The 24,372-nt window shown below is 35.5% G+C and overlaps 2 protein-coding genes across 2 annotated transcripts in view; both read right to left on the bottom strand.

The window, feature by feature from the left end:
- cetp (cholesteryl ester transfer protein, plasma) overlaps positions 1-8,021 on the bottom strand; it is an 18,826-nt gene extending 10,805 nt beyond the window's left edge. Inside the window, exons 1-5 of the mRNA XM_015392856.1 lie at positions 7,566-8,021; positions 4,680-4,794; positions 4,470-4,601; positions 3,170-3,240; positions 2,052-2,139 (exon numbers count right to left, since the gene is read on the bottom strand). Of these exons, the coding sequence (XP_015248342.1) occupies positions 2,052-2,139; positions 3,170-3,240; positions 4,470-4,601; positions 4,680-4,794; positions 7,566-7,701 (542 nt within the window). The 5' untranslated portion in view covers positions 7,702-8,021. The remainder of the gene's footprint in view (positions 1-2,051; positions 2,140-3,169; positions 3,241-4,469; positions 4,602-4,679; positions 4,795-7,565) is intronic.
- Positions 8,022-10,663: 2,642 nt separating this feature from the next.
- On the bottom strand, positions 10,664-22,332 carry herpud1 (homocysteine-inducible, endoplasmic reticulum stress-inducible, ubiquitin-like domain member 1). The gene is made up of 8 exons (XM_015392860.1): positions 21,985-22,332; positions 18,889-18,966; positions 17,395-17,460; positions 15,049-15,218; positions 14,848-14,958; positions 14,396-14,767; positions 12,145-12,262; positions 10,664-11,992 (listed from the first exon to the last, which is right to left on the bottom strand). The coding sequence occupies exons 1-8, from the start codon at positions 22,135-22,137 to the stop codon at positions 11,819-11,821; spliced, it is 1,242 nt and encodes a 413-aa protein (XP_015248346.1). The 5' UTR covers positions 22,138-22,332; the 3' UTR covers positions 10,664-11,818.
- Between the last annotated feature and the right edge of the window lie 2,040 nt (positions 22,333-24,372).

Genomic DNA, 24,372 nt, shown 5'->3' with positions numbered 1-24,372 from the left:
AAATGCCACCCTAAAATAGGGTGACAAAGACAGCCTCGCCACCCCTGCTACCACACCAGTTAGTGGTAGGCGTGGCAAGGCTTATAAATTATGGCTAATTTGACGATTACCGAATGCTAATCCTCAATGTCTGACTGCAGTGAATGCAGCACGAGATGACGCGAGAGCGGCATCAAAGACAATCAGAGACTGATTTGTTTTGAAAACTGAGTGTGGCAAAGCGAGGGAGCCAGGGGTCGTGTGGAAAGGAGACAGGGGATAAAAGAGTTAAAAACACTCATAAAGACATAGTTGCAATCAACTATGACAGAAAAGAGACAGGTTTGGCTGTACTCAGCATGGAATAAAAACACACAAAGGCATTGGATCGAGCTAAATTTGTACAGCGCATTGCTGAGCAGCATGGAAATCGCCCCATTCAGCTGTTATAGGCATGGTAACTTCATGCTCTCTGGTGAGCGTTTACAGAGCTGTTAAATCTTTGAGAAAAAGTATTACTTTTACTAAAACCAAAAGTGTGAGAAACAAAGTTACAAATGTGATACTGGTGTAAATCCTGCTAAATATGAAACAGTGTTATTATTTTTTTTATGTTTATTTTTTTGAATTTTTTCGTAGTATGAAAGTATCCAGAAACGACCTGTATGAACCTACTCACAAAATGTTTTGCACTTTTTCAGACTGGGAGCAAAATGTATTTATGTTGCTTCTTTACAGGTTTGTGGAGATGTTTATGTAACATACAGAACCTGCCTTTTTGCTGATTTATTGATACAGCAGCTCTATCTACAGCATATTTACATGCATGAAATGTCCCTTTCATGTCGCCTGAACTGCTGTGAATACTGTGTATACTGTGCTGTATTTCTCAGTTACTGAGGAAGTTACTGAGGAACAAATGGGGTGAATGTGTGATCTGAGTAACAATAAAAGCGATGTCCAGTACCTTGTTTGGGTGCCTTGACCCGTTTTTTTCTACTGTGTATTTATGCTCACTTTAGTCCAGCTCAGTCCATAGATCTCTGTTGGGTAAGTTTTACTTTCTATAGTTTCTTTTTGTGCAAATGCTGCAGGCTGCCTCTCTGACACAGTTAATGTCACATATCTGCGACTCAGCACTTGTGTCTTACCTTAATACCTTTCCTGTGATGATGCCCCACCTGAAATAATGTTATCATGCTTCTATCTCCTATCAAGTGAGATTATATTGTATGATATATTTGCAATATGAACTGTTTCACATGAAACATGCACTGTACATACTATTTCTCACCAAACTGTGATGTCATATGTTGCCACCCCTCAAAAATTCCTGCCCCCCTCTCGCCACCCCATTAATATTTTTCTAGATCCGCCCCTGAACAGAGCTGATTGTTTTCTCGAAAGCAAAACTTCTGTTTAGTGCAAACACTGACCACAAATTTTATATCCTGAGATAATTCCTCATCTCTGTATCTAACTGTGTTATTGGTTAAATTAACAATATAAACTTAATGAAAAATTTTAATACCTCTTGATATCAGAATCCAGTACCCAGAGAATAAAATATACTTCAGTTATTCCCATTAGGAATACAGTTGATCTGTAGGTCCTAGATTATGTTCTTTATGGAGAAAAGCTGAACATTATGAGTCCCTGCAGCCAATGAAGAAGCTTCTATAAGATTAGACATAAAGAACAGCTGCTTAACCTTTGTTGTGTATATATTATGCAGAACTATAACCAATTTAGACCACAAAGATATAAAAATATCTGTGCATTTATTTTCAAGGGCTTCATGCTAATTTAGTCTGTCTTCACTGATTTTTTATTTGTAAACTACTGATTTTTTTACTTATTTATTTCCAGTTGGTGCAGTGTGATTAGTGTTGAGCCTAATCAGTTTCCAGCCTGCCCTCAGTGCACATCACTTCCTGCCTGGTCACCCCCATGATAATATCCCACAACAGCATCTTTTTTCACCTTAACCAATGTATTGTTGATTGAATCACAAACCTTCATTTTAACATGTTTGTAAACTTTTTTATTCCTAATGTAGTTTAATTACTTACTCTTTGTCTCCCTGCAGGTAGAGGCGAAACTTGTGAAAATTCAGGTAACAATCAGATGTGTCTGCAGCTACCTTTGAATTGCCACAATCTAAAGATGAGGGAACGAAAGGAAAAATATGTCAGAAGAGTGAGACAGAGAGCAATGCAATTGTCTATAGGAACAATTGGTAGAATAGAAACTAATAAGGGTTGAAGAACATTTTATTAAAGTTTGCTGAGAATGGGTGGTGAAAGGTCATCCTGAATACCTAGGAGGGCACTAAAGCTAATTTATTTATTTTTAATTCATTTAACCACTGTACATTACATCAGGTACCAGTACACACTGGAAAAACGATCTAGAAATAAATTAAACATTTCCTTAATTAAGTGTATTTACCCTTAATTTGATCAGGTAAATGAGATAGTTTGCAAGTGGAGCTAGTATTTTACTCTTAAAATAAGAAAATTAGATAATATGCACTTGAAATAAAACAATGCATGTGTGTTTTTTTTATTTTAAATGTAAATTGTCTTGTTCCATTGGCAAAATGTCTCTTTTATCTCCTCAGTCCAAGAACAAATGCACTTATTAAAAAAAAAAAAAAAGACTTTTCTAGATTTAGATTTTTTTCCAGGGCAGAACAGCATTTTACAGAAAGTGTATAAAGCATATCGTAATATAGAAGAAAACCAAAGATAAAAGGAAAGGAAACAATAACAAAATATAAATAATAAAATAATAATAATAAAGTAGCAAAATATGATATTATATTATACTTTGATTCAAGAACAGGGAATTAATGCAGCAGATGAAATTTACTCACAAAAGAAAGAAAATTACCAGCACTTTATGTTCTTAGAAATTCTAAAGATTTTACATAAGATTTTGTCTCATTTAACCAGCCAGCATAAAATAAATGATTTACATTTGAAGAAAGGGCAAAAATAAATAAAAATAAAAATTTACTAATAACATTAAGATAATTTAATAATCTGATCATATTTAAAACACAAGATGCCTTTTTGCAAACATTTTTAAATCATATTTTTATAATTGCTGAAAGATAAAAGGCTCCAAAAAGGTCAATAGTCAACTTAAATCATACGAAAAGAAAAAGAAAATGACCGGTACTTACATAGTTTTGGGTTGATTCCAAGATCGATCTGAGTTTCGACCTCAAAATCAAGTCTCTGTGCAACATTAACCCTGGCAGATAAAGACAACAGATAAAACATCTTTTTTTTTTTTTTAACCATGAACCATGGTGTATTTTATGTTGTTTAATGTGATAATGCAAACATTTGCAATCTTTTTACTTTTAAGTTTTTTTTTTTGGCAAATAATAATAATAATAAAAAAAAAAGGAATTATGGAATAAATTTTGCTCCGATACCCCTGAATTGTGAACTGGGTTATGGAGTATTATCCCAAACATTTCAGAGGTAATCGGACTGACCTGGAGGGCCGAGAAATAAGAGGATTAATCACAGAAGCAAGCAAAAGGCCCAAAGTCACATAGACTAAACTGTAGCTGCAGACATCTACAGCTCAAGTGTATGAAGTTTATAAAGGACCAGTTTGAATGATGCATAAGCGCAAGTTCTGTTTGTGAATGACTGAGCCAGACAGAATAAAAGCCATTTTTCTTCTGGTCATAGAAGAAGAAGAAAAAAAAAACTTCTTGTCTTCCATACAAAATACTGCAGGTTAACCTGAGCACAGCATCATAAGGAAAGCTGGAAAGCTACTTCAGGATGGATGGGAAGAGGGATCAAGTGAAATAGAGGGCAATCCAGGGGGAAACATGTTGAAAGCTGCACCTCAACACCTCAGACAGAGCAGAGAGGAAAAATTCTTAACATTATTAATGATTCAGTCAAATCTATCATAGAATACTTTAATCAAAGGACAGTCATGTGTTAGAACAGCCCAGTTAAAGTCTACAGCTACATTTTACTAAGTCTTTCAACAGCCGTATTTTAGCATCTATAAATGTGCTGGGGTCTCATGTTATTTGATGCCTCCTCCTACTGGTCGGCTGCATTTTCCACTTCCTTTTAGCTCACATCTATTTTATGTCAAAATAGCTTTTTTCTATAACAGCATTATTTTCTGCTCCATCAAATGTTTTTTTTTATTTTTTTAGCTTTTTTTTTTTTTTTTTTGCAACCATCTACCATCATACCAAAATAATTATAATTATATATAAATATTTTCCAAAACCAAATATTAATACATGTTAGTTTATTTTTTGTTTAAACTAAACAAAAACAATTTTCTTTCACCTCTTGGAATCTCCTACCTTCTGATTATTCATCATTTTGGACAAAATGTTATAATATTTGTGGTTTAAACTTTACTAAACATAAGGGGCTTGTAAGGAAATGTATGTTTTTATTGAGCAGTAGAAGTTTGCTCCAGCCTTGCAGACTCACAGCCAGCTGCCGTATCCGTACTGAAGGGTCCCACTGAACACAGCAGAGACGTTGTTAATCTGCAGACCGATTCCCTCCCCTGGACGCAGCTCAAACTCACTCTGGCCGATCGACAGGTTGAAAATCTCCAAACTGAGAAAGTTACAAAGACAAAAACTGCAATAGTGTTTTGTGGATCCATTTATGTGGACATTTGGCGTCACCACTTACTTTTCTAGGCCGTATAACACTTTTCCCAAAAAGCCAGCAGATTTCTCTCCTTTCATACTGGGGTAACGGGCGTGTTGGAATGCTGCCTCGATTACTTTAGTGGTTTTCTCATTCACTAAAGACAGAAAAGCACAGGATTAGTTTGGGGATTGGATTTCCCTTCCCTTAATTATTGGGAAAGAGGATTGTATACTCAATGGGAGACAGTTGTAGGAATACAAATTTATTATTTGTTAGACTTTCATCTTTTGCAAACCAAAAGAAACAAAAAAAGGAAACTAAATTTAAACAACATACGTAAATTTCAACAAAAAAAAAAAAAAAGTATATTTTCCCTTGGTCTGAGCAGTTAACTAAGGAAAGAGAATTTACTTAAAAAAATTAAAAAAAAAACTACTCTGTTATATTATCCATCCATCCATCCATCCATTATCTGACACGCTTTCTGTGATATTATTTCACAGACATAACATTTTATCATCTTAGCTTAAGGGGTATACAGTGGTTATGGAAGAGGATTAGGGCCAATGGAAAAAAAATCAGTTTTCTCAGAATTCTGATTTTAATCCCAGAATTCTAACTTTTTTCTCACAGCTCTGGTTTCAATCTCAGAATACTGACTTTAATCTCAAAATTCTGACTTTCCCATATTCAGTTTAATATGGGGGAAAAAAGTCAGAATTCTGACTTCTTTTCTCAGAATTCTGACTTTTTTCCCCATATTAAATTGAAATAAAATTGAAAATAATTTTTTTTACTTTTTCATTTGCCCTAATCGTCTTCCATAAGTGGTGGACGAAGTACTCAACAATAGTATATTAGTAAAAGTATTGATATTCATTGTCAAATCTTACTAAACCACAACTAAAAGTTATTTAGTCAATAATCTACTCAAAGAAGTACTCATATTCAAAAATACTTAAGTATTCAAAGATGCATTTTACGGCACTTAATTATTAAAAAATACATATAAAATTTTCAAATATCAGTACATTTCTGTATTATTTTCTGAATAATTTTAATGAACCTTGTGACTTTCTGAAACCACCTGATGTATTGACGTGTAGAACCACTCTGCTACAAAATATACACCACCTGAAAGAACTACAAAAATGACTCAAATAAAGATACTAAAAAAAAGTACTTAAGTAAAGTAATCAAGTAAATTTGTTTATTTTCTACCGATGGGGTAAAATATTACATCAATTGGAAAATCCTCTTCTTTACTTGCTCAAATTAAGGGCAGATACACTAATTTAAGAAGTTTTATTTATTTTCAGAACAGTTTTTTCAGTGTATTTCTCACAGTTGGAGTAAAACACTGCTACTGAGAGTTTGACATTCTTCTTTGCAAAAACTTTATTTTATAATCCTTATGACACTGAAGGTTTTAAAGCAAAACTGGCGTAGCTCTTTCGACGTGTGCTTTGAAACATTTAGAAAAAACAGAATCTAATTTCAATGTGTTTAAGGTTTTTTTTTTTTTGTAAATGATGGTTAGTGGGCTTCATTCAGGAAGTGTCAGGAATTGAGATGAAGTCATATTTCCATTTCCTGTAAGTTATTCAGGCTGTGAAGCAGCAAAGCAGACTTCCAGCCTATATGACTGTTCTTTTTCTGATATTATGTGTCAGGTACAATCTGTTACACTGCAAAAACTATCTACACTAATAAGTAGACATTTCTTTAAATATGTGTATTCAACCTTCATTTTAGTAGGTGAATAAAACGATCTGCTAAAGAAATGAGTATTTTTACACTTAAAATAAGAAAATTAGATATTGTAGACTTGAAATTAGACAATACAGTTGCTTTTTTTTTATTTCTAATGTAAATTGTTTTATTTAATTGGCAAACAGTCTCATTTACCTGCTCAATTCAAGAAATATATAATATATAATATATAATATGCACTTGAAATAAGACAATACAATTGTGTTTTCTTATTTTAAGTGTAAATTGTCTTTTTCCACTTGCAAGATGTCCCTTTTACCTCCTCAATCCAAGAACAAATGCACTTATTTTAAGAAAAAAGGGACTTATCTAGATTTTGATTTTATCCAGTGCAATGTAATTACTCTCATCCCTAATGGAACTGAAAAGCTATTTTCTATTTGTCACTCCTTTGTGCTTCCTTTTGGATATTTAATCCAAAAGGAAATAACCAAGAACAAATTTAGTTTGAAAGTAATGCTTTTAATTATGCAAATGAAACGTGGCTCTTTGATTTTAGGAACCTTTTTTTGTCTCAATGCACTGAGAAAATGATCTAGAAACAAGTAAAAATTTCTTAAATTAAGCGTATTTACCCTTAACTTCAGTATGTAAATAAGATGATCTGCCAATGGAATGAGTATTTTTTTATTTTAAACTAAGAAAATTAGATAATATGCACCTAAAATAAGACAATGCAATTGTTTATTCTTATTTTAAATGTAAATTGTATTTTTTTCCATGGGCAAAGTGTCTCACTTCCCTCCTGAATTAAAGAAAAATGCACTTATTTTTAAGAAGAAAATAATTAATTAGATTTCAATTCTTGCAGTGTGATTCAAAGGTCATTTCTATTATTGTTTGTTAATGAGGCTTAATAGTAGCACATTCCTCAGAAAACAGTCAGATCCTGCAAAGCAAAAGCAAAAGAAAAGCCAAAGTTCAAAGTAAAACAAACAAGACCTTTTGAGGAACTGGAGAGCTATAGATTAATCCAGAACAAAGCAATGACAGATGGAACAAAAGTTGCATAAAGGACTGAATTTCAGACTTCAAATCTGAAGTTTAAAGCCATTCTACATTGATTGGTTGTATTTGGTATCATTTATATTTTAAACTGTAGAAGAATAATACAAAAAAGAGCTTCAGATATGAAAGGATGTTACTACTCACACACAGCAGCAGCAGGGTGGGTTAGTCTGCATACAGCTCCAGTGTATTTGTAGGCTGAAGCGCGATCCTGCAGACAGCCATGGATCGTTCCATACAGACACAGGATCAGCAAACGGAGAAAAATATCAGCCGGCATCCTGCTCTTAGTTTATGGTAGATACCGTTCTGTAGCCTACCAACACACAGATTGCATGGTTCAGTGTCCTGAAGCTCTCAGTGTACCTTTCTTTTTCATCCAATCAGAAGCAGAGGGGTTGTGTGGGTTACTGTAGGGGTCAAAAAAACAGGTCAAAGTGCAACTTCTGTGATGTAAACTGCAGAACGTAATACATTTGAGCTTTTAGACACCAAAAAATAAACAAAAACTTAGGTTTCTAAAATAGGATAAAGGTAAACAAACAGCCAAAAGCCATTAATGTTACTGTACATGACCACATAAATTAGCTTTAATTTGTGAAGAAAAGAGAGAAAGATTAACATGTGTTTAAATCTTCCAGTTTTATCTGTTGTCAGGGTGGCCAACGTCGCTCCAGCAGCTCTGACTGAACAAAGAGGGTTTAATATGTGCAAATTCTCAGTGTAACTAGATACAGGAGCTGAGTCCTGGTATTCATACCCTTCAGGTATTTGTCCTCCAAATCTCCCAAATGGCTTAAATGTTACAGAAAGAGGGGGTAAAAAAAAGGGGAGGTCACAGATCTGATGAAGCGCTGCAAAAATGTAAATGAAAGCAAACAAACTTTCTTGAAATGTGAATATTTTTCCTTGTTTTAAGCTGTTAAGTCATTTTTTTTTTTAAATCAAGGTGATTTACATTTAAATTGAGAAAAAAAACTCAAACAAAATGTCCCTGTTTTAAGAAAGACAAAAATATTAAATCCAGTTATCAGATTATTTCATTTAGCTGCTCATATTAAAGACAAATACACTGATTTAAGAAATATTTTCTAGTTTTTAGATCACTTTTCACATTGAGGTCTCTGTCTGATAATTCCTGTGTTCACTGCAAATATTAAAACCTTTTTTCTTAAAATAAGTGTATTTTTCCTTGCGGTGAGCAGGTAAGATAATTTGCCAATGGGATAAGACGATTTATTATTACTAACTTCTTTCTCTTATTTTAAGTGCATAATACCTAATTATCTTATTCTAACATCACAATACTCTTTATATTGGCAGATCATCTGCTCAAAGTGCAAATGAACATATTTCAGGATCTTTTATTTATTGTTAGATCAGATTTTTCTGTGTTTTATTTGTGAATATACCTTGAAAAAGCTCAGTATTTAGTGCTATGCATATGTTTTTGGGTGCAAAGTTGGTATATGGCGAGCAAAAAGAAAGACTAGATGATTATGTGACATTTAGGACTGGAAATTGACAACACTGGAAAATAATGGGGTGGAGGATAATAGCAATAACTGACGTTTATTGATCTCACATTGGAGAAATGTATGTTATTCTTTGTTATTCCAAGTAGGCTACATAATATCTAGATATTTTGTTTTAAAGGAAAAAAAATATTCTTTGGCAGATCATCTTATTTACTTACTAAAGCTGAGGCCAAACAGTGTCTATTTTTAGAATAACTTCTGCAGGGTATATCTCATTGTTGACTGTATGGGGGGCTTGGCATTTCTCTTTAAAAAACTTTTTTTTTTACTTTCCGTCAGGCTTAAAAATGGCCTAGCTGTTGTAGCTAATACTGTAGCACTTCTCAGATTGCCTGATCCAAAAAGCCTCAAACTGCAGCTCCTAGCCCAGGCGTACCTAAAGTTGGTCCTCAGGGGCCGCTGTCCGGCAGGTTTTAGAGGTTCCTCTGCTTTAGCACAGCTGATTCTGATGATTGAAGTTCAAATAAAAGCCTGTTTATCAGCTCAGTAAGAACTCTATCCGGGGGGAGAAACTACAGATTAGGGAGCAATAATGCTAATAAATAAGACTACAGCCTTCATGAAAAGAACCACAAAAAAAAAGTAGGAGCCATTTGCCCTGTCCTGTGCTTCTCCCCACCAGGGGGCAATATTTTGAGTTCTGATTGTCTGATGGGGTTATTTAAGGTCAACCATGATTCTGTTCAGGTGTTGTTAACGGGAGGAGGCAACAGTTTTCAGTGTTTGGTTCAGATTAATGTCGAATTTATGTTTATGTAAAGTTAAGTACTAAAACGATGGACATTGTTCTGATAATAAATGACTTTATTATAAGACAAAGTAAAGATTGTCGTGATAATCTTAATTGAGTGCACATAAAACCAATGCCTTTCAGGAATAGCAACCAGTAGCTTTAGAGGATTTTAGCCGCTACACCAACAGATGTAGTAAACGACTGAAGCTCGCTGTTACATTATGTGTACGCTTTGCATCAGAGTGGATGTCATGAAATAAGTATTTTTGTTAGACTCTGTGAGGTGGGCTGTGCCTGTACATCCAGGTTGTCTTTGTTTAAGCTCTAGAGGCCTTTATTTTGAAAATAGGCAACCAGGAAGTGGCATTACAGAGAAGGCCATACAACATGTGACGGCTGCATTGGAGAGTACTTAACCCTGGATGCATCGGCGCTTCCTGGTCTTATCTCCTTCTTTGCAGCACAATTCAGAACGCACCGTTAACGCACTTCCACCATGGCTAAAGTGTCCTTACAGATCTGTAGGTATTTGAATTGAGCCCCTGTACAAGGGTGCCAGTGTTTACCCCACTGCCTCAACTTCTGATTCCTCAAAGTTTAGCATAAATTGATTTTACAAAACCTGTTAAAATGAACTGATGCACAATCCCACGAAAAACAGAATACCATGAATATTGAACTGTGACAGCACCGTCTGTAGAGGTTTGGGTTAACATCCTAAGCACCACTTCCCCATGACTGTTTACTGTTAGATGCAATTGAAAAGCAAAGAACCTTTGTTTCAATAAAGGATGAAGCACCTAAATAGAAAAAAATAAATCACAAAAATACTTGATGTACAAACATTTATTGCATTTGTTATAACAAAATCCCATAAACACAGTTATTGTACAAGCAAGGGCAACTATTGCCACTAGAAAAGGGTCCTTTTCCACTTTACACAGTGACAAATGTCACTATCTTTTGTTTTTTTCCCCTAAGGGAACTTAAACATACAGCTTCAGAAAATATACAGGATTACAGATCAATATTCATGCAAAAGGATGAAATGATAAAAGTTCCTGTCATACATGTAGCTCATTACTTCCATGAAGATAAAAACGAAGAGGTGGAGAAATTCATGAAGTCACAAAATCACCTTGGTTTAAGTTTCTCCACATAGTGACGTATTTTCACGGCTTTACTTTGAATTTGATCTGTAATTTTTATCTCTGTTCCTCTGTGCAAAAAAAAAAAACTAGAAAAAGCTCTGAGCCCTTAAAGTTATAACCTCATAACCTCTCTCTATTCAGAAGCTTGCATATGACAGACATAAGATGTAAAGTGCGCTGTGTACATAATATATTTACAGCTTTTTTTTTTTTTAATGATACATTTTTAATTTATGGCTATGTGGAATTTTTCAATAAAAAGAAGAATTCACCTAAAATTCTAAAAGCTGGAATGAAAAGGGACAAAAAGAGGATAAAAAAAGTTTCCTTGTTTTTATCCAAGACTTGAGTTCCTTGTTTCTTTACAGTCGATTTAAATACAAAATGTTCCTCCTCGAGTCTGACATTTTGTTTTATTAAGTTCATTAAGTCTTTTTTATTTTTTACTAGATTTTTATCCCTAAAATAATGTATATGAGAACCTTAAGTTAAAATGGTAACACAAGTTTTTCTTATTTCAGTCCTTTAGGCTGCGTCTAAAAATTCCTCCCACCTGCTACTGAGAGAAATCTGAACACAGATTCATAGAACAAAATCTATGGTTAACAAACTAATGTGTGAAGATCACATTCGTTCATCTACTGGAATATGAATCCTTTCAGAATAAAAGTCCTAAAACTGGAAGAGGAAACTGAATATAACAAATCAGCGCAGAAGGAAGATTCATTCTCTAGCTTTCAGGTCCCACCGTCTGTCTGTTACAGAGCTTTTAATGGAGCATAAAACATGAAGGTGGATCAGAAACCTGAAACTAGCAGCGAGAAGATGCCAGTTTATGGTTTCTTTGGTAGCGTCTACATCTGGCTGCTGTTCGCTGCGCCACTTCCTAAAAGATTCACTTCCACACAGGAGCTGGTAGGATCCCCGCGCGCTATTAGGTGACCGTGTTAAGGTAACCGCCGCTGTCCCAGGGACTCAGTTGGCTAGGCCCTGAGGAACCTCAGGTATGAGGGAGGAGAAGAACGTTTTGAAGAACACCCAGGCGGTCCACATGATGGACACCCTGTGAGGAGGAACCAACACTGCTGCCATTGGCTCCTCAGACTCCTCAGCTGTGTTTTCCATCTGTCCTTCAGCCGGCTCGTCAGCCTGAAGAGTCACAGAGAAAAGTTTCTTAGTAAGGATAAACATTTGAAGACAGTAAAGCCACAGAGCTGGTCTGAACCAACATCATTTAATTGCCAAATGTTAAAGCCAACTGAATTTAGCAGGCATAAACAGGAAACAACTAAAATCCTTACAGGATTGGGCTCCGGGTCCCTGATGTCATTGTGCTGGTTGTGTTGGACCTCAGGGGGCTGCAGGTCGGGTGCTTGGACTGGTGCTGGCCGTCTGAAGGGAAACCAGCCCATAGTGTGCCTGCAGTTTCAGAGACAACAAATTGCTTTCTATCAATATTAACACTTTTCAGATTAATTATTTATCATTAAACAATAACTTAGAACACTTAAAGCAACAAAAACGAAATCTGATCCAGTAATATTACTTAAACAGAAAATAAAAATCAACAGCAGGTATGAGAAGAGCTGACCTATTTATCATAACCAGCATAAACAGAATATTTTAAACAGAAGCGTAGCGTTTAGCAGCTCGCTAGTTCAGAGGTCAATATATTCCAATATTAGTTTTAATCAGACGGATGTTCTGATATCAATATCCTATCAATACATCCCTGATTATAAAAACTCTAAAGAGAAATTGTCTCGGTCAATAAACCCGTTCGGTGATGCGAACCCTCCTGAAAAATGAACAAATGTGGGTTTTTATGTCTGCAAGTTATCAAATATCTTTAATTAAAACTAAAGACACTAAAAACAATTCTAATTTTAAGGTGTTTAAATTTTATTGGCATATTACAATCATGTGATGAGGAATTTTGCATCCATGAAGCTATTTTTACCTAAATTTAGTCATGACTGCTTGATTATCAAATCTTTAGTGACATGCACAAATATTAAACTGGTAAAAAAAAAAAAAGGTCAAACTCTGTTTTCAAAGACAGGAAATTAAAACTACATTAAATGAATGTTTCAGAACTAATCATATTTCTAAATAAATCATTATGAACAAAGGTTCACTTCTTGCCAGCTACTTCTGTACAGATGCTGCAGTGCTCCCCCTTCTGGTCAGTTACCAAGAATGTCTCTAAATAAAACAAAGAGACGGGGAACAGCGTAGGAAACAATTAGGTGTCTTTTGTAGGTACCTCACTCTTTTCCACCAAAAACAAAGATTCAGTCTGAACATTTTTTCCCCTCAAGTCCAAAGTGTTTGGGATGATGTAGACGTTTATTATAGCCCAACAGGCTTTAGCTAACATCTTAGTAGTCAGAATCCAACCGTATGTGAACTAGGGTTGCAAAAAAACATTATTTTGCTAATCGATTAATTTGTCGATTAATAATCAGATAGCAAGTTTTCTTAAAGAAGATTTTTTTTTTTTACAGAATTAGACCAGATGAAACAACATTTTTTTCCACCTGAGGAGTTCTGGATAGTGTTGCTCCATTTTTGGCCCCGATACCGATACCTGGCTGTGCAGTAGGGGGCGACACCGATACCATACTGATAGAAATTGATGTGTGTGTGTGTGTGTATATATGAAGAACTGTATACTACTTGGCTGTAAAAAAAAAAAAAAAGTACCATAATTTTTGGACTATAAGCCGCGACTTTTTCCCCATTTTTCGACCTTGCGGCTTATATAACAATGGCTACTAACGGCCACTAGGGTAATACCTCAATCTATGGATTTTACCATCCACCATGTTGACGTCACATTTGCGTCAACACACAAGTACGGTAGCCGCGCACGGGGGAATGCGGAGGTCCTCCGGAAGCAGACTTCTTCCGCGAGTGGTACAAGACAGAACGACAGCGAGAAAGACGGACATTAAACATAAAAAACCTGCAGCTTATAGTCCGGTACGGCTTGTATATGTAAAAATCATGCAATTTAGCTTCTGCGGCTTATATTCAGGTGTGGCTAATAGTCCGAAAATTACAGTATATATACTTGAATAAACTTTTGGCTCTGAAAATGGTATTGGTGCCCTATTTGTCTGCACTCGCCGATACCAATACCACCATTTTAGTGCTGGATCGGGGCCAAGCGCGATACTGGTATCAGTGCAACACTACTTTTTTTTTTTTTTTTTTTATTGCAAAATGTTTATATATTTTTTACAATTTTTGTATAATTACTGTTCTAAGTGGGTCCCTCTTTTAGCTAAAGGCATCTTTACAGTCTCTGTACTCCAGTTAATAATTATTAGATTGCTAACTTAGTTGATTATTTCAATAATTGATTAATCCAATTAATTGTTTTAGCCCTAAGGTGAACTTTAACCAGACCGTTTGTTTACTGCTTCTTTTCAAACATGAGCATTATTGAAAAATAATATCAAGCTGGTTCCTTCGTTTGTCATTAAATGAAGATTTATGTTTCTCTTACTGGATAGAATAATAGGAAGAGCAGCAGTGAGGTCTTACAGATACATGATGAGGAGCGTGCTCATCACCAGCAGAAAGCGGCTCAGGTTGGAGTTGAAGTAAACGATCATGAGCAGGACACCGAGTCTTGCAGCGGAGTACAACCAGTCCAGCCAGTCGCGCTCCATGTCCTCCTCGTCCTCCATCACGGGCCCGCCCTGCGCGTTCATTCGCATGTTCTGATTGGCTTCCCCCGCGTTGATGAAAGCGCCGTCCTGCACCGGGTTCTGATTCACTGGCAGGTTGTCAATGGGGTTCTGATTGGCTAAAGGGGCGGGGACAGGAACCTGGTGCGGAGGAACAGGTGGGTACTGGCCAACGGTCACCATGGTGGTTGGGGGAACAGAGCCGGCTGCTGCCATTGCTGCATGGCTGTTGGTGGGAAATAAGAATTAATGACTAAGAATGGACAAAAATGAAGGAAAAATGAGAGGATTAACAACAACACTTACTACTGCATGTAATACTGTCTTGCATAGACATGCTGGAGCCAGAGGAGCTGCTGAGGGCTGTACAGAGATAAGGCCGGAAAGGCTGGTGGGGTCAGCTGTGATGCTGCAGCCCTGCAGGAAAACAACTCCTTTTAGCTCCAATTGATCTTAAAACACTCAGTTCCCCCCCCATACACCTCGTTTTAAAAATCCCCAGCTTACAGTGTTGAATTAGGCCATGCAGGAGCTCCAGACGGAGACGTGGGCGCCTGGGTTTGGGTGGGAGCAGCGGCTGCTGAAGATGTCTGCCTCCTCTGCCTGAGCTCCGATGTGCCGGGAGTCTGAACAGGTGGGCTTAAACTGGAAGGATGTGGTTGTTCTGTTTCTTTTGTCTGCAGGAAAAAACAAACAGTCTAATGAACTCGTAGCTCAGTAGATTCTAGAAACCGAAACCTTTTTAATCCAATAAGGTTTTGCTCCGAGTCCAGAATAATAAAAGACATCTAGAGCTGGTAATATTACACGTCCTGAAAGCAGACCAGTCACTATGTTGGTAAAATATCAGCAAGATCTGAAAATGAAAAACATTTTACCTCTATTTTAAGTTTTGAAATAAAGAAAAGCAAAAATAGAACGGATACAGTTTTGTATATAGGCTGTTGGCGCTTGTCAAAAATGGTATAAAAAAAATAAAATGTTTTCCCAACCTAATGGGAAATAGATCTAAAATTAATGGAACTAATGTCATTCTGTAGAACTCTAATAAAACGATTTCATGAAAGAAAGTAAACAGCTGCTAAACCCTGCTTTTGTTATTAAATAATTAGTTTGTAAATTATGAAGAGTCACTGCAGAAGGATCAAATAATCCCCCTTCGCTCTGGAGCCGCAGCCTCTTGGTTTAATCAGAATAAAAGATGCACAAACACTTAGAAAAGCTGAGCATTAAGGTAGTGAAACTAGAGCGAGTTAAGTTTAGCTGTAAGATCTTTAAGGATGACGGCTGAAATGAAACCGTTCCACTTCACAGCAGGTCAGTGTGGAGGGAGGAGGCGAAGGAGCACACCTGCTGTCCGCAGCTTTTTATAAGCTTTATCAAGATCAAAACTGGACGTTTCAGCCATTAGTCTGACAACAGACCACATTATTCCTAAAAGCATTTAGAGCATGGAGAAAAAAAAAAGGCCATTAAAAGGTATGAATGAAAAAAAAGTTAAATAAAGTATGTTCTGCAAAAAGGAACCCAACTCTGTGCAAGGGAGATAAATATGCAAATTTAAAATAAGCAAACAACTGCTGACTGGTAATAAATTCAAACCACTTAGAGAAACCAGATAATTTGAAACTGCTGTATAGATGCAGTTCAGCTAGAGGAAAAGGTGACATCAATGAGATGCTAAATGCCAAAGAGCTTAGGCATTTTTGTCAAAAAAATAATGATTATTGTTTAAAATAACCCGATTTTCACCTTTGATTGCATCCAAAACACAGGAAGCATTTTATTGACTAAAACACACTGAACTGTTTAAGGAAAAACAAAACGCTGTCATCCTCTTTCACCGTGTCTTTTAGAGTTAACAGGTTCATTTCCTCCACGGTGCGACAATCAAGGTTATTCTGTTCTATCCAATTTTACATTTTTTTTGTTACCATATTTTTACATTTATTATAAATAATGACCAAAACATAAACAATATACAATAATTAATATACAGAAATACACACAAACTGAAAAGAAAACAAAAACAAAAGGGGAGAGAGGTTTGGTTAATTTTGTCTTATATACCAAAGTTTATATTTGACATTTTTACATAATATATATGTAAAACAAATGGCCTAGATATCAATTGTAGCAATCAGCATTGATTTAGCAGCATTTTATATTTATCTATTTATTTATTTATTCATTAAGTTAGCTGGATCGGGACATATAAAGCATATTTTAATAATCATGATCATTTGAGTCATCTTTTAGCTATAGTTTCAACTTCTAATTCAATTTCAACTTAATGTTTTTATGCGATTACAGTATATATCTGGCTTTTTAAATGTGTTGTTGGAGTTGGGCTTCAACTGAAACCTGTAGGAAATCCATAGTAGCTTGATTGTGCTAACCAGAAACGACCACAAGGGTGCGCTCTCCAGGAGGCCAGATTTTCCTCCTCCTCCTGCATTGCGGTCAAAAAAAGAGTTTTGTTAACATTAGCTGCCCTTGCTATTACCTGTCTATTTTAGTAAGAGACCAGGAAATAATGATAAACGAAGAATGGCTACCTGCTAAGGCTGCATTCACAATAACATGCATACACAATGCACGAATAAATGGAAATTTATGAAAATTGCACGAATAAAAAAAAACAACCTTTATCCTCTTAGGGTTTGCTGTTCCATGCAGCAGATTTATACCGGGGTAAGTCCAGAGAACAACTTTAACCCAACTGACAGTCATTTCAGATTCCACTGAGTCTCCATCTCACTAATATCTGCCTAGGAGGCAGCTGTAAACTCACCCAGATAATAATCCAGGAAACTGTCATCTAAAGACTGTTTTAATTGAATGAATGTTTACCTTTAGTGCCGCTTGGGGTGGATTCTTCACTGAGCAGACCAGGTGTAAAGTAGGAATGGAGTCAATCTGCAAAAAAGGAAAGATGAAAGTTCCTTTAGTGCATATAGACACCCAGAGACGAAAACAACCTTTTTCTGCAACCATTGCAGAAAATTTACATCAAAACAAACTGGGTAAATACAAAAAGCAACTTCTCCTTCAGCCAGGTTGGCTGCAGCATTTACATGTTAATTAAAGTTCATGGTTATTTAACTGAAGACCAGACTAAGAAAAAATAAAAATAAAAAAACCATTTAATCACTCAAAGTATAAAAACTCATTAAAACTAAACCTTTTCCTTCTTTTGCTTTAAGTCTGTGAAAAAAATAGAAATAAATGATTATATAACATTTCAGTAAACAAAGAAACTAAGTAAGAAGCTAAAGACCTTTAGACTTCTGCACTCTCATCATATTTGCTTATCAAATGTCATTACACGCTGGATCTCCAGAATAATCTCCTGCTGTGTGACGTTTGGTTGGTTTTAGCCTGCAGTGTTTGCATGGAGCTTTGGGCGTCGCCTGTCTGCTCTGAACACAGACCTGAAAATTCTTTGGTTAAAGCAGAGTTACCTCCGCAAAGCTTATACTAAGAAAGTAGAGGATGGCATGGATACTCTAATCCAGTCTGCACGGTGGCCGACAGGTGCAAACACAAACGAAACGAGTTCCTAAAATATGCGTGAAGCAACCTACTAAATATCCAAACACATAAATCATATTTAACAGAAGAACCCTGCAAATGAAATTGGCTGAAAGCAAAACTAAATGCTGCAATCACCAAATTAAATTATGTAAATTGTAAAGACAGTGAACTTGCTCCACAGATCAGAAATCCTCCAGATCAATAGAGGGAGTGGAACAAAGAAACTAACCAGTGTTATTTATTTATATAGAACACATTGAAGTCTATGATTACAGCATCTGAAACAGATTTATTTTCCAGCCTTAAAGCAAAGTTTGTGTATTTTGTTTTTTTTTAAAGCGAAAATGTCTTAAATGTTGCATCGGAGGAGTTTTATCAACATGGCAAAATAACGTTCAGGATTCGGTTGTTAGCCTTCTTGGCCATGTTTCTCGGGCGTTGGCCATATTATCCACTTCTAATACTGGTTTAGAAAAAGTGACCCAAAACAACTAAACCAAAAAACACAAGAAACTGACCTTTCCCTAATAGGTTTACTTAAACATGTGTGTCGATTTACAGCATTCACAACAGACTGTCAAGAGTTAAAAGATAAAAATCAGGAGTGGAATATCAACCTATTCTAAATGCATAAAGAAGAGAACCTGATCTCAAGCTGAGGAAATCCTTTGGAGGCAGTTAAATATCAAAATAACAACTTAAGAGAAGTTGGGATGTTTCCTGTATCTGGCATGAATGAGTTCAAAATGATTTAGGACTTTAGTTTAATGGTATTTCAGGGTTATAGTAGATGCTAAAAAAGAACCATACCTGTCTGAAAAGATCTTTGATGTGCAGATGATTGGGCAGCAGTTTGCCAGCGAAGATCAATCTCTGATCACTTATAGCCTAAGGAAAAAATTTAAATTATAGGCATTTAAACATTTGGTACTTTGACAGATGTTGTATCCATGGTGACATCAGTTCGGTGATATCTAGCCTTTTGGAAAACTAGAGAAGTTTTTTTTTTTTTTTAACCATCATTTTCAATGATTGGTGTCCTAGAATTAAACAACCTTTTAAATAAATTAATCAATAGATTTAAACCACACTAAAAACAAAACAAAAACCATTCCAGATATTTCTAATAGGGCAGAAACAACTAATTCGATTAATCTTAATTAATCGATTACTGAAATAATCGTCAACCAATTTAGTAATCGATTAATTGTTGGCTGTTAAACATGCCTTTAGCGGACAGAGAAACCCACTTAGAGCAGTAATTATATCAAAATTGTAAAAAAAATATGTAATCATTTTGCAATCAGATCCAGAAATCCTCGATTAGAAACCAGCTTTAATTTCATAAAAAAATCTTCAAGGAACCATTGGCTATCTGATTATTGTTCAATTAATCCAAAATATTAACAACAGTTTAAACGATTTGTGAAATAATCATTAGTTGCAGCCCAAATGTCTACAAACTCCTTCTTTATCATTGAAGAAATTATTTTAGAAGAATGAAACAGCATCTTGATGTCACACGTATTCAACCTCACTGTCTGGGATCAAAATGTGGATCGAAGCAGAATACTGACAACTGAACTGATCTAAAGGTGAGATTGCTTTGTTAAATTTCCTCTCATTATCAGCATGTTACGGATAACATGTGCTACCGATGAACCATGTGTTCCTTTATCTTAATAGAACCAGCTGAAAACACATGGCTCATTTCCCATGCTTATTGAATAATCATTAACTTTAACATGAAAACTTCAGCTTTTCTCTTAAACGGTTTAGCAGGTTCATATCTGAAACTCATCTCACCTTCTAACGGCTCCACCTAATCTCACTGAAGCATAGATCCTCTTTCTGCAATCGACTCCAGTTTGGGGAAATGCTGAGGCCCTTCAGGCGCTACTTTGTCCTTCTCAACCACAAATAAATCTTTGAATTATGGCCCACCTATAAAATAAAGACAGCTCCATTTCTAATCATCCAGCAGCTGCTATGTGTTTGGTTTAGGGTAGCTCTCTGTGTACTTGGCCATTTATCTGACTAATTATTACTAAATTAAAGTTGGGAAACTGTTAATTAGTTTAAGCTAAACTTGGGTAGTAAGGTTGACGTCATACATTTGCTTGAGTCATTTTTTTCTTAAAATAAGTGCATTTGTTCTTGAATTGAGGAGTTAAAGGAGACATTTTGCTAATGGAACAAGACAATTTACATTTAAAATAAGAAAAAACAATTGCATTGTCTTATTTCAAGTTCATTTTATCTAAATATCTTGTTTTAAGAGTAAGAATACTCAACTCGTTGGCATATCATCTTATTTACCTACTCAAATTAAGGATAAATACACTTAATATGAGACATTTTGACTTATTTCTAGATCATTTTTCCAGTTTTGGAGAAAGTACCCTGTGTAGCTTTACGGCACCATATATTTACTTTTACCCGTGTAATATTATTTTATGTATCACTACTCTGACCACATTGAGGACTACATGAATAAAAGGACTCCATTAATAAAAAAGAAAACAAATGCAGTACACACATAGATATGATATTACTGTATTATTAATTAACTTAAAAGTATTTCAAAATATCTTTATCATTTCTAATTAAACTATTGTTGGAATTTTCTTTAAAACAGCAGATTTAGCCAATTACTTGTAAAACTTTGTGAGTGGCTCAGTTTTTGGACATTAAAACAGATGCTATAACCCTTCATTTCAGTAAAAGTGTGAAGCAATACGTATAATTACTTCACTGTATTTTTTTGTTATGAAAATAACAACACTCATTCAATATTTCAGTATTTTTAATTATATTTATTTAATTTATCATTTTAATCATTAAATTGGATAAATAAATATTTAATGTGACATTTTTTGATAATATGGCATTTGAATTATTCATTTGAGAAATGTTACATCTACTTATCTCATAGTACATTTTCTTATATCATGGGAGTCACACATATGCATTTCATCACATATTTTTACCCTCCCTATAACTCAGGGATTACATCCCAATGAGTGTTAAAAACCTATCTTGTGTCCAGTGAGCCTAACTCCCTGATATTATCGTTCAAGTACTCAGGGAGGCCTTTAAAAAAAAAAAAAAAACATATAATATAATATTAAATTAGTAATGGATGGTTAGATTGTGTTTATACTTGTGCAAACATATTTTTTGGGTAATTTAACCACATCAAGATACAGTCTCTATTCTGTTCATCAGAAACCAGTTTTTATTTACCATTACTATTTTCAAGAATTTCCTATGTTAAAGTAAACACATCCCAGAATTAAACTTCCCAGCTTTTTCCACTCCTCTTATCAACTTAAAATGGATTCATTGAAAAACCTGTAATTCAAATAGCATGTTTTTAAATCAACCTAACATATATATGTCTATGGACCAATTACAGCTTACAGGTGGTAGTGGTCAAATGGGTCCTGAAGGAAACTCTTATAAAATAACAGTTCCGCGTCCAGATCAATATTAAACTTCCGTACGGTGTGTATTCGCGTGCCGAACCGTGACGGTTCGGTAGGACTACATATAGCATGCCGGGGCCCTAATATATATATATATATTTTTTTGTTCTGAAATAAAGCGCCATTGCTGAACGTTAGACGAACATATATAATTCATGTAAAATGTCGTTAGAACGCGCTGAACAGTGACATTTTGGGTTATAGAACATTTAAAAAGGACTACATTTAGGAGATAAACACAAACAATTTCTAAGGCTTCTTCTAAAATCCGTCCAAGGTATCAATGTAGAAAACACACCCAGCAGGCAGGCGGATATGGAGGAAATGGCTAACAGCTGGTTTCTCTCTGTGACATTCCATAACATAGCAGCTAGCTAACATTTAGCCGCTTGGCTTCAACAACAGCTTTTAGACTCACCGGTTTGCTTGGGTAAACCCTGGATAAATGAGCCTTAAGGTCTCCAATGGTCCACTTCATATCGACCCCTTCAATGATTTGATCCTCCTGAGCCTGGTTCGGCGTTTTTACGACGAGACTTATCGTCTTTTGTTGAATATCTCCGGAATCCATTTCCACTTTTCGGTCACTTGCTGCGGCTTTGATAGCGTTCAGTACAACAGAACCGGTAGAGCGCGAGTCGATTCGCCGAAAGAAAGGCTGGGAAAGCGGCAAAACCTTTTAGAACGGAGGAACTTTACGGGCCGAGTAGCGTCTAGAACTGTCTGTGTGCGGCCCGTCATACGGGACTTTACAGGAACAAGGTTGTTTCCAAAACACACTGTGGCTGCTGCTGATTGGCTACATACTCCTCGCGCTCAGACGTGGAGGCTCGTAGAATGTTGGCGATTGGCGCATGCGCACAAATCGGGAGTTTGTTTCAGAGATCGTTTATTTGACAACTTTCACAAAAACAGCTCGCATTGGTCCTTAGGGTTACTCGAAATGTACCACTCTTTTACTACAAATTCTACATCTTTTATAACAAAGACCCACCCTAAATATTTCAATCACTCAGCAATACCAAGACAATTTAATGGATTTTTCATTTCAGCGTCTCTTTACTCCTTTATTTTTGGAAAGTAATCAAAGTGGGTCCTCGCTTCCTAGCTCTCTATGATCCAGGAAGTAAGTTTTTTTAGAAACTATTATTGTTTACTCAGTCAAATTACATCAGCCATGTTACATCAGCTGTAAACTCTCTGCAGGAGTTTTCCAGAATAGTTAAATCTCAATACTATCCAATTGCATCAAAAAGTAAATTTATATCAATCATTAATTTAAAAAAGCTAAATCTGGCTCCATAGATGAATTAATATGCTATCAGATACAGGAAATAAAAAATGTGATGGAAATTTGGAAAAGCAATAGTCATTATGACATCCTTGAAAGGATTTTATAAAAAAGCTAATTCAACAATTATGGAGGGAATTAGTTTTAAAATGGGTCCTTATTTTCAGTTTATGAGCACTAAATGCTGACCATATGACAATATAAATACATTCCAGAAATGTATGCTGTCCATATGAACTTTAAATGTTGAAGTGGATTTCGAATAGCATAAAAGCATTACAATATAACCTTCAAAGGATTTATGAATGTGACGTAACCAAACCTTCATAACTTTTTTGGCAAATGGCTTTTTGCATGTGATGGACCTGTGACCTGTCCTGGATGTACCCCAGATTAAGATGTAATAGATGGATGGATAAATGGAAAGTCTTTTGCTTCAGTGCCTTTAACACAAGCTAAAGAGCAATAACTGAATCACTATATACATAGAAGGAAGATGCATATGAGATTAATTAAATTATAATCTAGAAGTTCAGCTGTGATCTGCCATCCCTCTCATGATGCATTGATCTGCTATGTGCAATGTGCTCTCAAGTCTGCCGTTTGCACTATAATCCCTTCAGCGCTCTCCAGAGGCAGTTCTAGACCCAATCTACCAGTAGAGCCTGGCTGAGGACTGTTGTATAGGGGCACAGAACAAATTATTGACATGAAGAAACAGGTCAATATCTCACCATTTAAAGCAGCAATTTCCAAACTTTTCTCAGTAACTGACAGAGTTGTCAAGTAATGAAGTACAAATACTTTGTTGCTGTACTTAAGTAAACTATTTAGGTATCTATACTTTACTCCATTACTTATTTTACTTCCTACTTCTGACTTCTAATCATTACATTTTCACACAAGTATCTTTACTTTCTATTCCTTACATTTTTAAAAGAATCGTTACTCGTTACTCTTGGCTTCGGTTTTATGTTTATTCATATTTATTTCCCGTCATGTGCTCCATCCAATGCAGATCATTGGCTCCATCTACATCTAGTGAAAACTAGTGTGATTGGATGAGTCATAGAACGCAAACACTCATTGGTTAGCTAAACGAAATCATCAGAAGCAAGCAGGTGTTCTTCAAACTGCTAACGTGAATTGTCTATGCCATGCTACAATGTGGGATTCAGAAAAAGATGTTGAAACGTCTGAAAGGTCGGACACAGCGAGAACATATCAGGAGATGGAGATGGAGACCAACAAGACCTCCCTTATCCTTGGCCCTATCTTAAAGTATTTTTTGAAATAGTCAACAAATTGAGATTTTAATTCATATAGTGGCATCCTATACTTTTATACTTTAAGTAGTTTTTGGAGCACATACTTTTTCACTTTTACTTGAGTAAAGAGGTCAAGTTGATACTTCAACTTTTACCAGAGTGTTTTTAAAATGCAGTATCTATACTTCTACTTAAGTAAAAAATTGACACCACTGGTAACTGAAACCTGTAATTATTTCAAGTTTAA

This window comes from Cyprinodon variegatus, unplaced genomic scaffold (assembly GCF_000732505.1).
Source record: "Cyprinodon variegatus isolate N-32 unplaced genomic scaffold, C_variegatus-1.0 Scaffold610, whole genome shotgun sequence".
NCBI classification, from domain to species: domain Eukaryota; kingdom Metazoa; phylum Chordata; class Actinopteri; order Cyprinodontiformes; family Cyprinodontidae; genus Cyprinodon; species Cyprinodon variegatus.
This window is presented reverse-complemented; position numbering and strand designations above follow the sequence as displayed.